The 16151-nt window shown below is 30.7% G+C and overlaps 1 protein-coding gene across 1 annotated transcript in view; it reads right to left on the reverse strand.

The window, feature by feature from the left end:
- LOC118182238 (adhesion molecule nephrin-like) overlaps positions 1–16151 on the reverse strand; it is a 324602-nt gene that overhangs the window by 102945 nt on the left and 205506 nt on the right. The window contains exons 10-12 of the mRNA XM_035351562.1: positions 9600–9624; positions 9430–9512; positions 3967–4082 (exon numbers count right to left, since the gene is read on the reverse strand). Coding sequence (XP_035207453.1) covers positions 3967–4082; positions 9430–9512; positions 9600–9624 — 224 coding nt within the window. The remainder of the gene's footprint in view (positions 1–3966; positions 4083–9429; positions 9513–9599; positions 9625–16151) is intronic.

Raw genomic sequence — 16151 nt, forward strand, 5'->3', positions numbered from 1 at the left:
AACAGTTTTTGACACAGTAGCAAATTTTCGGCTATTTTGTACCGCAAAATGTTTTCGTAGTTTATTGAAATTGTTTATGTTTTAAACTTTGGCTCGGTAGAAATTACAGACGCATCTTTTATTGCAACGTACATTTCAGTTGGCATAATTAACAATGGCTATTATATTAAAGAAGGAACCATCGAAAATCACGTGCACAAACAATGGACTTTCAGTTTGCCAGCTTCGATATTATGAAAGAGAAAATTCACTGTATCCTTACTGGGATGCAAACCATGGATCATTGCCTGCCAACTGAACGAGCAGATCATTTGCTCTGTAGAGTCATTAGGTATTTGTAGAAGCAGGAAACAAGATAATTGATATATCCCTCACCAGGATTCGAAAACCTGAACCTCTTCATTGCTAGCTGCACGTTCTTCCAGTTACATGACTAAAGCATGAGGTAAAGCAGGAGAACACACATCCTTATAACGCTCTCCCAAGTAAAAGGTAACTGCAGGGAAAGAGACCCAGTAGATAAATCATCGTATTGACTAATTATCGTCTACCACATTTTCAGTTCGGAGACCCCTTGTAGAGTGATAAATTATCTTATAAGTTGGAGAGAGAAGGAGATTTAGAAAGCAAGCCGCTTGCCACTGCAGTTCTACGAGGTTTCACTCAGTTGCTGTTTGCCTTTAAGGCCAGAGGTTTAGCCCTCTTGGTATTTGAAGACGTATTGTATTTTCACCAGCTCGGCGTACTACATACGTACCCTTTGAAATAAAGGCCAGTCTTAATGCTAGGCATTTGTATACTAATTCAAAGTTAGCTTTAAGTTAGTAGTTTTATATTCTTACATTCAGACCACAAGTGGTTGGTCTCTGTATCCCGAAGTTCGGGAGTACTTGTAAAAATATAGAAAATAAAGGATTTCGTATACCCTTCCTGCTTGTGTCGTTTATTCCACACAATCTTGAGTAAGCTCCCTGTTCCTATTCAGGACACATCGTTTTGCCAAAGCAAATCAAGAGAAACACAAGTCCTGACAATCTTACATATTTGAAGAATTCAGACGAACATTCAAGACGGTTTTATAAATAGATACCGTATATACCCTCGTATAAGTCGATACCGCGTATAAATCGCCCCCCCCCCACTTCCGAAATCGATCGAGAAACTTTGAAAAAAGTTTTTTTTTAAGTACTACATTTATTCAAAATCATCTGAGAAAAAAAGTGAATATACAATAAAAAATACCTTGGTAAATAAACAAAATCAAAATCCTTCAACGTCCGATTCATGGTCAGATTCGCCAAACATTTCATAGAACTCTTCTGTCGTCATCATACATATTTTCAGTCTCGAACCCTGTATTGTTACAATCACTACTAGAGCTTCAAAAACAGTATCATCTTCTGTGCCGTCTAGTTCGTTCCTTTTTAAAAGTTAAAAGAAATATTCAAAACTGTTCAGTTATTGCGTGGGCTATTTTTTTAAATTTTGACGTGTACGCCTGTTAACAAAAGTATTTCATGAATGAACAATAACTATTATAAAGACTTATACGTACGTAAAAACTATCTGCATTTCTCTTTTCTTGGCGTATTGGCGAAACTTTTTTATTGCTCGATATTGATCGGTTGTTCGGGGGACGAAAATTATTTGGTTTAATCGAAACTTACTCTAGTTAAAGTATGAAACTTTGTGATTAGTTCGTCACATAATTTAAGTCATGAAATTACTTAAAGTAAGTGACTTATTTGATAAGTCGTCCAATTTGAGTGCGGGAAGAAAACAACTGCATTATATAAAGAAATTTTTGAACTTCCGATTCTTTTAATTTTTATGGCCCCACGTATAAATCGACCCCCCACTTTGAAGTCTTTTTTTATTGTCCAAAATATCTCGACTTATACGCCGTTATATACGGTAAATTCATAGATAAGTTCATATATAAATTTTGTGCCGTATATGGAAATCCCTTGTGTGTTTACAAAATATCCTTTTAATTCTAAAAATTAAAGAGTGGAAATTGCTATTTAAAAAATAAAAAGAGAAAAAACTATTTTCCAGTCTTAATAGTTTAATGTTATTTTTAGCCTACTGTTTTGTTTAAGAGAGATTTTCGCTAAATGTAAGTCCCGGTGTTTAAGGTATTTATATTAGATGTCTTCCCTCTTTTGTCTTTAATCAGAGACAGAGACCTGACGAAAATATCTTGGTACATGAAACCCGGTGTTTTCCCGTGAACAGCTGAACGGATTCAATGTAAATGCTGGCACAAAGCATAGAAAATCCTTGCTGATTTAGTTAAGTTGAAGCTTAGTCTTTTATCGAAGCGTTGGTAATACATCTTAGAAATACATCTTGGTAATACATCTTAGAATACATCTTAGAAATATCCGAAAGTTTCGAGTGCAGTATACCAAGTATAGCTTCAAGCATAAATTCAGCTTCAATTTCCATTCTGTTTTTCCTACATGAGTAGAAAATCCTGTACTAAACCCTCTCTATCAGTTTTACACCAAGCTGTACCATTTTTAAGTGAAGCTCTGTGATTTTCACTGCGTTAAAAGTATTAGCAGTGTTTCGGTAAAAATGAGTTGATCTTCAATGAAAGTTCAGAAGCTTTTAATTTTCTTTCTTGAGGCTTTTCACTTGCTCAGAGAGAAGTAGCTAACGATTCTTGTTTGGGGAAGAACACTGTAACAAATATCTTGTTTTATTCAGCCAATTTTTTACATGAGTACGAATAAGGTGATCTAAGGCCATACTTGTTTATAAGTCTTAAGACATTCTAACATTAAAATATGAAGCTGACAGAGTAAAAGAATAGTCAGCAATGCTGGAAAAATGAAGAACATTTCATATAATAAATGTCCGAATAAAATTGATAAAATTTAAGAAATTCTATATATCAATTAAGTTTACATGCTCACAATACATCTTTCGGTTTCAATATCTTGCTTCTGAAGAATTGAAGAATTGTGAGTAGCAAGGAAGATGAATGTTTCTTAAATATTAAAAATAAATTTATTTTACTTTCAGTTTAGCTTCTGAAAACTTGAAATTTACTTTAAATATTTAAAACGTAAACGTATAAATTATATTTAGCTTGGAAAAGCTTTCTTTGCAATTTTTTACATAACATAATGTTGAATAAATCTTAATTATTGCAATCGTATTAACTACTACGTATAGAATAAATTCATTTTTCCGAATCTGACATAAACTTAAATCTACAGAAAAAGAAATTGCATTATGTATAAATAATTTTATTATATATAATTTTCAAATCAAAGGAAAAAGGAAACCCAAGTAAAGTAGCTCAATCTTATCATGGTAAATTTGGAAGTTACCCGTTTCGTTTCAATCTAAAATAAAATAATTATGTGAATGTTAAAAAAAGGTACCTCAAGATGTGGAACATTCGATTTTTTCATGTTCTACCTTTGATCGCCTTAGATTATGCTTGCGGAAGTATTTGAAAATGCTCGACATGACTTAGCCAGTGAACTTATCTGTTTTCGTGAAGTCCATATTGCTGTTCTCTGATTTTGATCGTTTCATTTATACATGTAATAATTAATGTTTTACATCTGTGGTGGACGGGGATAGATTACATGATTTCTCCCCCTCAAAAAACACATTGATGCATATTGCTTAAGCAGGAAGAACCCCAACTCTGACCCTTATAAATACAACTGCTATTCTACTTAACAACAGTTCCATGTATTCAGTCCATAATGACATGTATAACTGACATGTTTTTATAACAAATGATAATAAACTAGAACCAAACATATCGATGCAATAAATAAACTTCTATCAAATATGATCAAATACTAATAACATAAATTAAAATCCTTTTCAATACTTCTGAAGTCATCCGATATTTTAAACGTTCAAGGACAGAATACCTGTAATAAGATGTTAGTGTGTTTAACATATATAAATAAACAAAGATGAGAACATAAATACTTTGAAGCTCCAGCTACGTTTTAGTGCGACTACGCAGTTCCTGCAGTTTCCTTTTATATTTTCAGTATCTTTCGGCAATTCGCAAATACTTTCCCCATCGGGACTAACGTAGACAGCTGAAAGAACACAAAGAATAAATATGAGTTGCAATAAAACAAAAAGCAATATATTTCTTACGTGTCAGAATAAATTGCATATTTTCTTACAAGAGTCCTTATCTCTTGCGATTTTTTGTTTGTTTACTACAGTTAGATGTTGTTCAGTTTTCCGCTCCACTAAACTTTTTCGAATGCTACAACTCATGTTAGTACATCTATAATTATAATTTTCTGATAAACTGCTTCACAGAGCTTTCTGATGAAAGCTCGTAGTAGTCGGAAAAATAAATCCATTGAGATATTTCAAGCAGAAGTGGCACGAATCTGAATTCGAATCCCAAAAGTTCTCGCATTCCTTAAGCCAGGAATCTTTCATATAAAAATATGATAAAAAAACGAAAAAACGTAAAACTTTTTAGTTAAATCAAGATTTGAAATCTACATTTAGTGGTAACCAAAATTAAAAAATACTGTTTTTAAAACATATCTATTATACTTATTAAGAAGATATAAATATAATTTAGTAAATGCAGCACGCAATTAAAACTTTTAAATTTTAAGGTTATATTTTCTCAATATAATTTTTTAAAAAAATTAAAAAGAAAGAAAAGAATGCAAAAGGGAATGAAATAAGTAACTCGAATACTGTGAATTTTTTTTCAGAATCTATTTGAATAAAAGCAAGCGTAAAACATTCTTTAAGTAATAAGGTAAACATTCAACATGAAAATGTCTTCAGAAAATTAGAAATCATCAATAAACTTTTTTACTTTAGAGTTCTAAAAGCACACTCATTGTGTGACATTAGAGGTCACCGCAAGGTGACATTCACAAAAATGATGACACAATTTTTTTTTTTTTTAAATTTTCATGTAAAAGAAGGAAAACATTGAAATAAAATAATAAAGAATATTTTGAAAACATATTTTCTTAGTTCCAGCTTTGTACTAAATAAATATGGAAAAAAAATGTATAGTAAATTAAAAAATTACGTTTTAGACTAAAATAAAAGAATAAAGATGTTCAAAATGAATCGGACATTTTTATAATCTCTAATTAAAATCGTCTGAAATAAATAAAAAACGAACTTCGTTTGAATAAGGAAGCTAAGCAACAATCTAAAAATCCTTTGTTCTTATAATTCGAATTTTCTTTTTTTAAAGAATATTCGTTATTTAAATTTTTTCTTATAATGCCCTACCACGAAAGGAAACATCGTTAAAACCCGCAGATTAGTTATTGATTTGCATCAAAAGAGAGAAAAAAAAATTCTGTTAAAGAAACTTCCAATTTACTTAATTTAAGTAATTCTATAGTTTTTGATATTATTAAGCGTTGTTAGAAACATAATCGTATTCAGAACAAAAGAAGACATAGAAAACCATCTAAATTATCTTATGGAATGAAATTCCTTAGAAAAATCTAAGGAACACTAAAAACGAATCCAAGACTGTGTGCACCTAAGCTTTTTGCGGAATGGCAGGAATTACGTGAATATGTATAAATCCCGAAACTACAAGAAGAGTAATGCAGGATATCATGGACGAGTGGCAAGATAAAATGTTTTGCCAGTTAAAAAAAAACAAAAGAAAAAAAACGAAAATTTATAATTTTATTCTTAAAATCGATGAAACAAAAAATACTCTACTATAAAAATGTGTTATTTCTTGATAAAAGCAAATTTAACATCTTCGGCTCAGATGGACGGTGTGGAGAAAACTCAAAAAATAATTTCTGAAAGGAAACTTATTACCAAGTTGCTAAACACGTCGTAGGAAAACCCTCCTACGGTGATCTATGGCATATTCCGGTGTTGGTAATATAGAGTTTATAGATGGTGTTACGGATCCCCACAGTATAAATACTGTGACATCGTGAAGCGAAATTTGTCGTCATCAACACAAAATCATAATATACAAATTAAACTTAACTTAAACGTGTCTAGTCAATTAAACTTAAACGTGTCTAGTCATTTTTATGGGTCACTGTAAATGTCACAGAAATTGCGCCAAGCGTGGTCTGTTTTAAATGTCTGCTTATAATGCACCTCAGTGAAATCAGTCCTTAAAGCTTTGAGTTAAAACGTTTAACGCTTTTTAAATTAGGACTCGAAAGATATGAATTAGGACAGTAACGCGAAGGTTAAAGTTTTCGAATCAAGTTACTTCCGAGATTCGTGGGGTACGAAGAATCTCCTTTTCCTAATTTCAAGCAAAGTTGCTGATTTATTATAAATTTAAGAAAGTAATTTAATTTTAGAATATCTACTGCACCAATTAAAGGCTGATTACCCTATTTCCGTCTACATCAGATATTCATAATTCTATAGTAATAAAAGAAAAAAATAAATCATTTAGGCACCACTGCACGTCTATATTTTAAAAATATTAAAAGTTTCTACTTAATAAAATGTCGATACTGAATGCATTTTAACACTCTTTGCTTTCAGTTTTGAAGAGGAAAAAAATAAACATCCAGAAAATATCATTTACATTTCTGTCGTAAAAATTATCAAATTAAGTATAAATCTGTCTGTATTTCACTTCCCTTCAATAGTCACTTCACTTTATTTACGCCTTTCGGCAGAAAGGAATAAAATAATTTGATATTCCATTCGGCTATGGCATTCGAACAAAAAAACTTGAACATCTTTTCAACTACTGAAGGTTCAGCTTTGAATTTTTCCCCCTATACATTTAAAAAGACTGCAGCTATTTTAAGTCAAAACATTATGATAGCAAAAGATATTTTTACGCTTAGTGAATCTGTTTAAACCATAGAATATAAAAAGCTTTTTCCGAATTATTTTTTTTATGATTCTGAATGAGGTAAAGCAACATATTTTTTTTTTATTTTATATTTACATATGACATGAAATTATGTCCCTAATTCTCGCATTACTTCATCGTATCCCAAAGGAGCAGCATCATTAGCTATTCATGCCGTATTTTTTCCTGATTGTTAATACAGTAGAGTCCCGCAAACTCGACTCCCGACATCTCGACATTCCGTATAACTGGACAACGTTTTAGGGACAACTAAGATAGCATTAGGCCAGGTTTCTTAAACTGTGGGTCGCGACTTCCAAGGAGGAAGCGGGACCTGCAGCAGGGGGTCGTCAAAAATTTTAGCAGTTTTGATATTTCTTTAACTTATTATAATAATTTTACAATTACCAAATATTTTCACACAATGTATCTGAAAACCGATAAAGATAAGAAAATAAAGAAAGACAAAGAGAAAGCGAAAACGTTTCGATGCATTTTTTATAATAAAAACGTTCATTTTACTTGCTTTGCATATGACGCTGTCATTCCGTCTGATACTTATTTAAAATTTACACATTGTTCTATGTCTTAAATTTAGGACCTAAAACTGCAATATATATTACAGCACGAGGGAAAAAATTGACAGTTTCACTCACACTTGTGTCGGACTTGCGCAATATTTATGGGACTCTCAAAAATATTTTATAAATATTTTGGGGTCCTGGGGGTCGCTAAAAAATCTCAGCGATAAAAAGGGTCGCGAATGAAAAAAGTTTAAGATACCCTGCTGTAGGCCAGAAAGAGTAAATATTAAATACACTACATATTGTTACGAAATGCTTAGCCGAGGTAAGATAGCTTCCCTGCAAAGCGGGTTTTAGAGTTGCAAGAGAATAACAAAGGAAGGTAGGGTTGCAATATTTGGCGTGAAATCGCCCTTTTGGTGACATATGGCGACAAAATTGGCGATATGCCGTAGACGGATGGAGAATTTTCTAGAAAGAATTTTTCCGGTTTGGACCAGAAAGTTCTCGAAGGCAAGCTGAAAGCTATATAGCCGTGCCTGCACACGGAGCAGCAGTGAGTCTCATTGTTTGTCAGTCAATCAGTCAATGAGTGAGAGTCTAGTCTAGTCAGTCAGTTTAAGTATCGAGTTTGTTGTCGAGATTCTAGCGAGTACATCGTGAATTCTATCGAGTGTATCGTAGAGTGCATCACGAGTTATAGCGTAGAGAGTTCTGAGAGTATGTACAAAAATTCTCATGACCATGTTCCGTGCACCACCTAACGCAGCACTTCATGTTTGTAAATGTGGCCTGATGTTCACAATACTAAAGACTTCAGAGATTAGATGTCTGATTACTTTAACTTCATATCGAATGCGGTTTCCAGTTCTTATATGAGCGTAGCTGATTAGCATAAGCGTTTTTCTAAAGCGCCCGATAGCAATGAAACGGTCAGTCTCCAGTGAAAGATCTTGGAACTAAATAAGTTTCTCGAAATAATCCCTTCATTAAAAAGTTATCAGTTTGATAAAATTTATTTTCATTTCATTGTCATTCAGTTGGTGTCCTGATAACTTTAAAACGCTTCGACTTTCCCAATGTAGCAAGTTCATTTAACATAGAATTCATATATACATTTCCATAATTTGCTGAATATCAACATTTTCTTGCATCTAATAGCGAGAAATTCCTCTAAAGTTTACATTAGATTTGCTAGAATTTAAAATTAGGCTGAATTAAAGTAGAGAGAGATCAGTGTGGCTGTCTTAGACTTTTAAATCGAGAAACTAATTTAAAATCCATAATTTTGAAAACATTTATTATATATTTAGCTACCAAACTCTTTTCACAAAAGCAGCTACGTATAATAAAGTATAACAACTTAAAATAGTATAATATTTTAAAATTTGTATGATTTAATGTAAAAGAAATTTTAAAATATATAGAATTTAATAAACGGAGTACTATTTACTTAAAAACCAGCCCTTTAAAATATTTTACATATGTTTTAAATAATTTCAGCAATATTTAGAGATGACTGTTTTCCAAATACAAAGAATTTTAATTATAAAAATTAGGATGAATTATTTTGGAAAAAGCCGTATTCCAACTTTACTTTTGCGATGCAAATTCAAGATATTAGAAAACATTTGTGTTAAAGTTTTCAAAAAACATTTTTATTAGAAAATGAGAAATATAGGGAAAATTATAAAGAAAAGTAAAGAAATCCCTGGAAGGAATATTCACTCACATTCATTTCATTTACATAAAAACAAAGAATGCCATTAAAGAATAATCATAATTTTATTTTAATATACACAGAAAATGAGATAAATCTGAAATGAAATTAAAAAATTAATATAAAATTTTTCCTATATATATATATATATATAAATATGTCTTTAGTTTTCATTTTCAAACTTTGCATTTTATGGGACAACATTTGTTTCTATGGCAGGCATATTTCATTTATTTAACTTTTCTAATATTTCCAAAATGAATTGTTTTATATTAATTTCTGCATGTTACATTGAAATAAACTATTGAAAATACAAGTTTAAATTTCTATAAATGAATAAAAAAGAAGCTTACTGTTATTTGGTGGAACAACGTCTGGGCATGCAATAGCTGTTTCCGCTAAGTCTTCTACGGTTTTCTTGAAAATAACGTCCATTCTGCAAATCAAAATTCAGATAACAAATTACAAATTTCATAAATTTTGCACTCAAAGTGATAAGGTAGAGTTCTAAACATACACTTACTTGGATTTGTTTTCCTCAATAGATGCTGCACAAAAATATATATTTACATAGTTAAGTGTAATATTCAAAATTTACAGCAAAAGACTTGAAATGTGTAAAAATTAGTAAATAGGAAATAAAATATGAAATCAATAAAAAGTAATGTTGCTACTGAAGACTTATAAAATACTTTAAAAGCTGCATGCATTTCTTGGTAATTAAAATTTATCATTATTTTTATAACTATTATTATTATTATTATTATTATTATTATAGTTCTCTTGGACAAGGAAATTATTACTAAAATGTATATTTGCTATTGTAATTGACACAGAAGTACTTCTAAAACAATATTATTGTTCAAAATTTAATCAGTTGTTAATTTCATTTAATAATTATAAGCTATATTTATATTAAGGTTACAGTAAATAATTCTACTTCAAATCCATTAAAGTCATATTTTAATACATTTCAGTAACCCTTCTGAAGAAACAGTTTTAATAGAAAAATGTTTTGTAAAGAATAATTTTTCTCGCATCTTTAATCAAATAATTTATTCTTTAATCGAATTTTCTTGGAATAAATAATTTATTTCATAATATTCTTCATGTTTCATCCCGTAAAAGAAACCTAATTACATAAACATAATTAATGGAAATAATATTGCAGTAAAAATCTATTCCTCTAAATTTATCAACCAAATCGTAACCATGAATGTCTTTTGAACGGAAGCACAGTGAACTCCACATTTTAATCAGCAGCTGTATTGTAAAGCCATTAGGAAGTACCTCACTGATCACCATAACATGTCCCACTTGTATTTGGATCCTATTTCCTTCATGTTAGAATTGGTTAAATATCCATTTATTCGCCGTATTCAAGCGAAATAAATGTAAGGGGTGGTCCTACAAATGGCTCTCTCGTATCGAACTAAATGAAATACAGCTTGTTTTACGCTTTTGATAACTGAACTTTCGTAAATGTGATCGTATGTAGTAATGACTTCTTCAGAACTCGATAAATATTTTAAGTCTATTTGTTAATAATGTGCTAAAATGTACAGTACATTATTGTTATTAACTTAAATATGGAAAGGAAAAATTGGTTTTTAAAGCATTTATATTTGAAACATACAATTCGAGTCATCTTTCGTACTGACGATACCATTCTGGAGTACACAAATAAAATGTTCTTTTAACATTTTATTAGTATAAAAACTAACGATAATTGATTTTTATGCATAGAAATAAATTCAAGAATTACATCCATCGGTTATCAGTCTGTGTTACGACAGTAGAAGGATTTATAAAAACTTCTATTTAACTTTAGTTCTATTTACTGTAATTTGGAATATATGATTGTGTGTTTAAATTAAAAAAGAACTAATATATCATGATATCATATACTGATGAATGATTACTTTGAGTATAAAAAAAAAACAAATGTTCAAAACCGGCGAAAATATATAACAAATAACTTGCACTACTGCGTAAAACATGGTATGGAAAATTATGCTTATTTGTTTAAAATCCTTATAATTATTAAATAAGTACGCATATTGTTAATTGTGATTTTCTCATGGAACTATTAAAAAGGCAACCTAATCTCATTATTTATTTTAATTCGATCAAATTTATTGAAGTGAAAATATTGTCATCGTGTAATCCAATGAAGTGACAAACGCTTTGTAGAAAGAACGTTATTTTCAGAATAACGTAAAAATCAAAACGGGTTTTGATTATTCAGAATAGTTTTTTGAAGAATGTTGAAGATACAGAGTTGTCGCCAGTTTTGAAACAAGCAGACCATTACGGAGATTGTGAGATGGCTGAATGTTTGGAAACACGTAATACGTACTCACCGAACACGGTGGAAATCTAAGAAGCCAGGAAATTAGGTCAGAAGTAAAACAGCATCATCTGATGACACATTTCTGTCTATAAATGTCTGCCGTGATAGGAACATGAATCCTAACTGGCTAACTTAACAGTTATTATCTCCCCATCAAAACATTTATATCACATCAATCTGTTCACAGAAGGCTGAATGAGAAAGTCTTTTATGCTATAATGCCAGTCTTTGTGTTTACCGAATACGTAGTCTCCGCTTAACAGGTGCAGAGAATATTGCAGCTAGACTAAAGTGACCACACGTCCCGATTTTGGCGGGACAGTCCACAGTCCCGCTTTTTGGAGGACTGTCCCGCGTCCCGCCGCTTTTTAAAAATGTTCCGCTTTTTAGAAAACCTCTGCATTTCTTATTTTAAACGTACTGTAAAAATATATTACCTATTATTTATTAATTATTATAGTAAATATAAAGAAATAAAAAGTACATAAAGAAGGAAACGCATACAATGCATGCAGTGTAAACTAAATCAGATGATGTAACGAGTTAGATTAACTCGGTGGTGTTCAATCATTGTCGTTACGTCTCGCCAAAGAATATGTATTGTTAACAGAGGAACAGCTAGCATTAGCTGAAGGGCTATTTTCTTTCCACACCAGAAACCACAATCAAAGTTTCAGATCAATTGATTGTATCTCGCAAATGATCCAAACATTGCATGACAAAAAAATTTGCATGTACAAGACAAAAACCGAAGCAATTATTTATAATGTTTTTTCGACATATTCGTTTTCACAATTCCAGAAAAAGTTAGATAAATGTAGATTTATATCCATATATTATGATGATTCCAACCACAAAGATTTAAAATTATTTCTCACAATTGTTAGACATTTTGATCCAGAAACAGGAAATAAAATTAGAATATTAGCCGGTGTCGGGTGAAACTTCACAAATAATTTTTGATTCATAAGCTCTATTTTAAAAAAGAATAATTTGAGGAATAAAATTATTGCCTATCGTGAGGATAACACTAACGCAAATTTTGGTGGAAAAGCTAGAACAGGCAACAATATCGTTTTTACAAAATTTAATGAACATTTGAATTAAAATATTACTGGAGTAGGTTTTGCAGCGCACATTCTACACAGTACTATACAAACAGCAACTGATTTACTTCCAGTGGATCTTGAAAATATTATTGCAAAAAATTATTCTTATTCTTATACTGTGCGTTTTGAAAATTTGAAGGATTGTGTGAAAGCTCCGAAATCGAATATAAAAGAATTATTGGTTACAGCAAAAGACGATGGCTAGCTCTTTTACCAGCTGCAGAAAATATTTTAAAAATATACGTACCATTATAATCATACTTTTAATCACAAGATAAATGTACAAGAATATTGCAGCTCTTTTTAGAAAATGACGCATCACAAATTTGGCTTCAGTTCATCCACAAACAAGTTACATTATTTCCTAATGCTGCGAAAATTATTGAAGGGAACAAAATTTCAATTACGGAAGTGTCAAATGAGATCAATAATTTAAAAACAAAATTGCGAGAATTTATAACGATTACGTTCCTTTAGTTATTCGAAAGGATATCACTAGGTTGGAAGAACAAGGGGCCATTAAACGACCTGATTTTCTGAAGGAAGTCAGAAAGTTTTATAATAACTGCTTCGAATATCCTGAAGAACTCGAGGATATTAAAAAATTTTCATTGGGGGACTTTAAAAAAGGAGATTTTATGGGTATATATGGGAAAATCTTTTCAATATATTAATAACTATTTTCCGAAAAATGATCTTTTTGATGAGGTGTCATTGGTAAAAAGATACGATACTGAAGAAAAAAAGTAATGTTGGTTGTCTACAAATATGGACACAGAAAAAAATGCACGGAGTTATTCCTTCATTTTAAACAGAATAATATTCCTTATGAAAATATTTTGAAAACTGTAAAACACGCGCTCTCCCTTCCAGGAACAAATGCAGCAGCAGAACGTGTTTTTCTAGTATCAATAAAATATAGACAATTGAAAAAACGCAGTTGAACATTGAAACTTTAAAATTTGCATTAAGTATAAAATATAATTTGACCAATTCATGTGAGAAATTTCAAGACATTTTAATAAATGTTCCAAATCTATTGCAAAGTATTCACTCGGATAAAAAATGTGTGGGCGACCGTGAAAGAAAATCATGAATTTTTAAATAAAATGTTTAATTAATGAAAAGCATAATATTCAAATTATAGTTTTTTACAATTATTTTTAGAGTTACCAATAGTTAATAATAAATATATTTTTGCATATTTATAGATAAGTAAATTAATGTATAGAATAAAATATATTATTTTGAATTATTGGTCTGCTTTCATAACTAAATTACAATTCTCATTTCATTCCATTTGTCCCGCTTTGTCTCAATGAAAATGTAGTCACTTTAAGCTAGACAGAATGTATTGAAATTGGTCTATGTCTTCTTAAACGATGAATTCAAAATTTAATTTAATACCTGACTCGGAGAATTCAAGGAAATCGAAATATTAAAATCAATTTTGTGGAAACCGTCTGATAAAATTGCGCATCACATCGATGTGATGATTAAGGAGAGGAATAATAATCAGAAAACGTATTCACCAGCACGTATTCCAGAAAAGATAAAATACTTGCCGAGAGATATCAAGACAGAGTCTAATAATTTCATTTCAGAGGCCCCCCACATGTGGTAAGTCACTTTCTCTTCATAGATGATAATGCCATTTCATTTCCTGTTTAACAAACTTGCCAAACAGATGTTCAAATTTTAATCCCATAGAGAACTTATGGAGTACCACTGGAGAAGCTGCTGCATGTGGAAACTTTCTCCTGAAGAGCTTACTGATTTCAAGGCCATACTATTGCAGAAAGGGAGCTTATTAGCCGTCAGAGTATAGTTACATATGTTACTGAGAACATGAAAACGCATTGTGAAATGTGTGGGCGAATTAGGGAAAATCACATTCTCTATTATTATCAAAAGTGTGATTTTGTTTCCGAGTTTTTCGTGTTTTCTAAAACATCACTTTGATTTATTTGAAACAGTTTTATACCAGATGCGTTTATGTATACTTTCTCAGTTTTCAGTTGAGTGTTATGATACTATGAACTATCTCATTAAACCTATTAAACTTCACTAAACTATTCCAGAGGGATCCGTGCTTTTTACATGCGAGATAACTATCAAAACCGGTGTCAAATGTCAAACAAGTAGGAAAAGAAGGAAAGAGAATTCAAAATAAATACAACTCCATGTAAATACCTAATTCAATAAAAGTAAAGCAATAGTTTAGGTCACAGAAAGGATTTTTTTATGGGTACTAAAATTTGAGAAATGCATATTGATTTCATGCCGATAGAACGGAAGAAATATCAAAAAAAGAAATAAAATAATCATTAATAATTTAGATTAAATTTAAAACATTATTAGTCCAAAGGGATTTGAATCCCGAAGGACTATTTATTAGTTTCGTTTTGGCATTTTGCGTCGGACTCATAAATGTCGGTTCACTTTTCAAACTGTTGCCACAAAATGTTAGAGTCCTGCATTATATTTGAAGAAATTAAATAATGAAAAATCTGCATAAATGTATGTATATTTCTCGTATTGTGATAAAACAATGGTACATAGAGTCATCGAATTTTGAATAACGTAATCCTCCAACGAATATGAGCATGTGGAAGACCAAATTTGAAATTTGAAATTTGTTTTATGATCGATTTCCTATTTTTTAAAACTTTGACGAATTTTTGATTAACAAACTCAAGGATTTCAAAGCGAGCAATGGCAACGTTGTGCAGAGAAAACATTTTTATCTCCAGCGCGTGAGTCCCTGTATCGGAAATTCTAAAGATATGCTCGTTTTAAAACTATTTTGCGATATTGCTGTTGCACTGGATCTTATGGTTTAAGTGCGAGGAACATGATATTTAATAAAGAAAGGTAACACACAAAATGTTAAAAAACGCCCCTTTGGACGTAATTTAAAATCTGAAACATTTCAGATTTTTTTTTTTCAAATTAAATACATGTATATTAATAATACGAAATTTAGAAAGAGTCACATGAGAGAAAAATGAAAAATATTTAAAATATTACTTCTAAGGGGACTTTTATAAACGTTTTGTGTGTTACTTTTATTTATTAAATATCACGTTCTTCGCCTTTACACCATAAAATTCAATTCAACAGCAGTATCACAATATAAGTTAAAGAGGCATATCTTTAGAATTTCAGATTCACAATCTCGTCGCTGGAGATACACATTTTTTTTTCCTTTCCCGTACGGTGTTGCTATTGCTCTCTTTGAAATCGTTGAGTTTGTTAATCAAAAATTCTTCAATGTCTGACAAAATATGAAAAAGATAATAAAACAAATTCCAAATTAGTGCTTCCAGATGCCCATATTCGGTGGAGGATTACGTTATTCAAATTTGGATGACTCTAGGTACTGTTGTTTTATCACAATGCGAGAAACATACATACATTTATGCAGATTCTTCATTATTTAATTTCTTTAAATATAACACAGGCCTCTAATATTTGGTGGCAAAAATTTTAAAAGTGAAACGTCATTTATACTAAACGCCACAAAATGCCGAAACAAAATTAATAGCCGTTCTGGGCTAATAACAGAACAAACAAATTATAAATGGCTATAGAAGTTTCACAATCTATACTA

Source organism: Stegodyphus dumicola, chromosome 4 (genome assembly GCF_044657685.1).
Source record: "Stegodyphus dumicola isolate Sdum_Otavi_A_Nest chromosome 4, ASM4465768v1".
NCBI lineage: Eukaryota > Metazoa > Arthropoda > Arachnida > Araneae > Eresidae > Stegodyphus > Stegodyphus dumicola.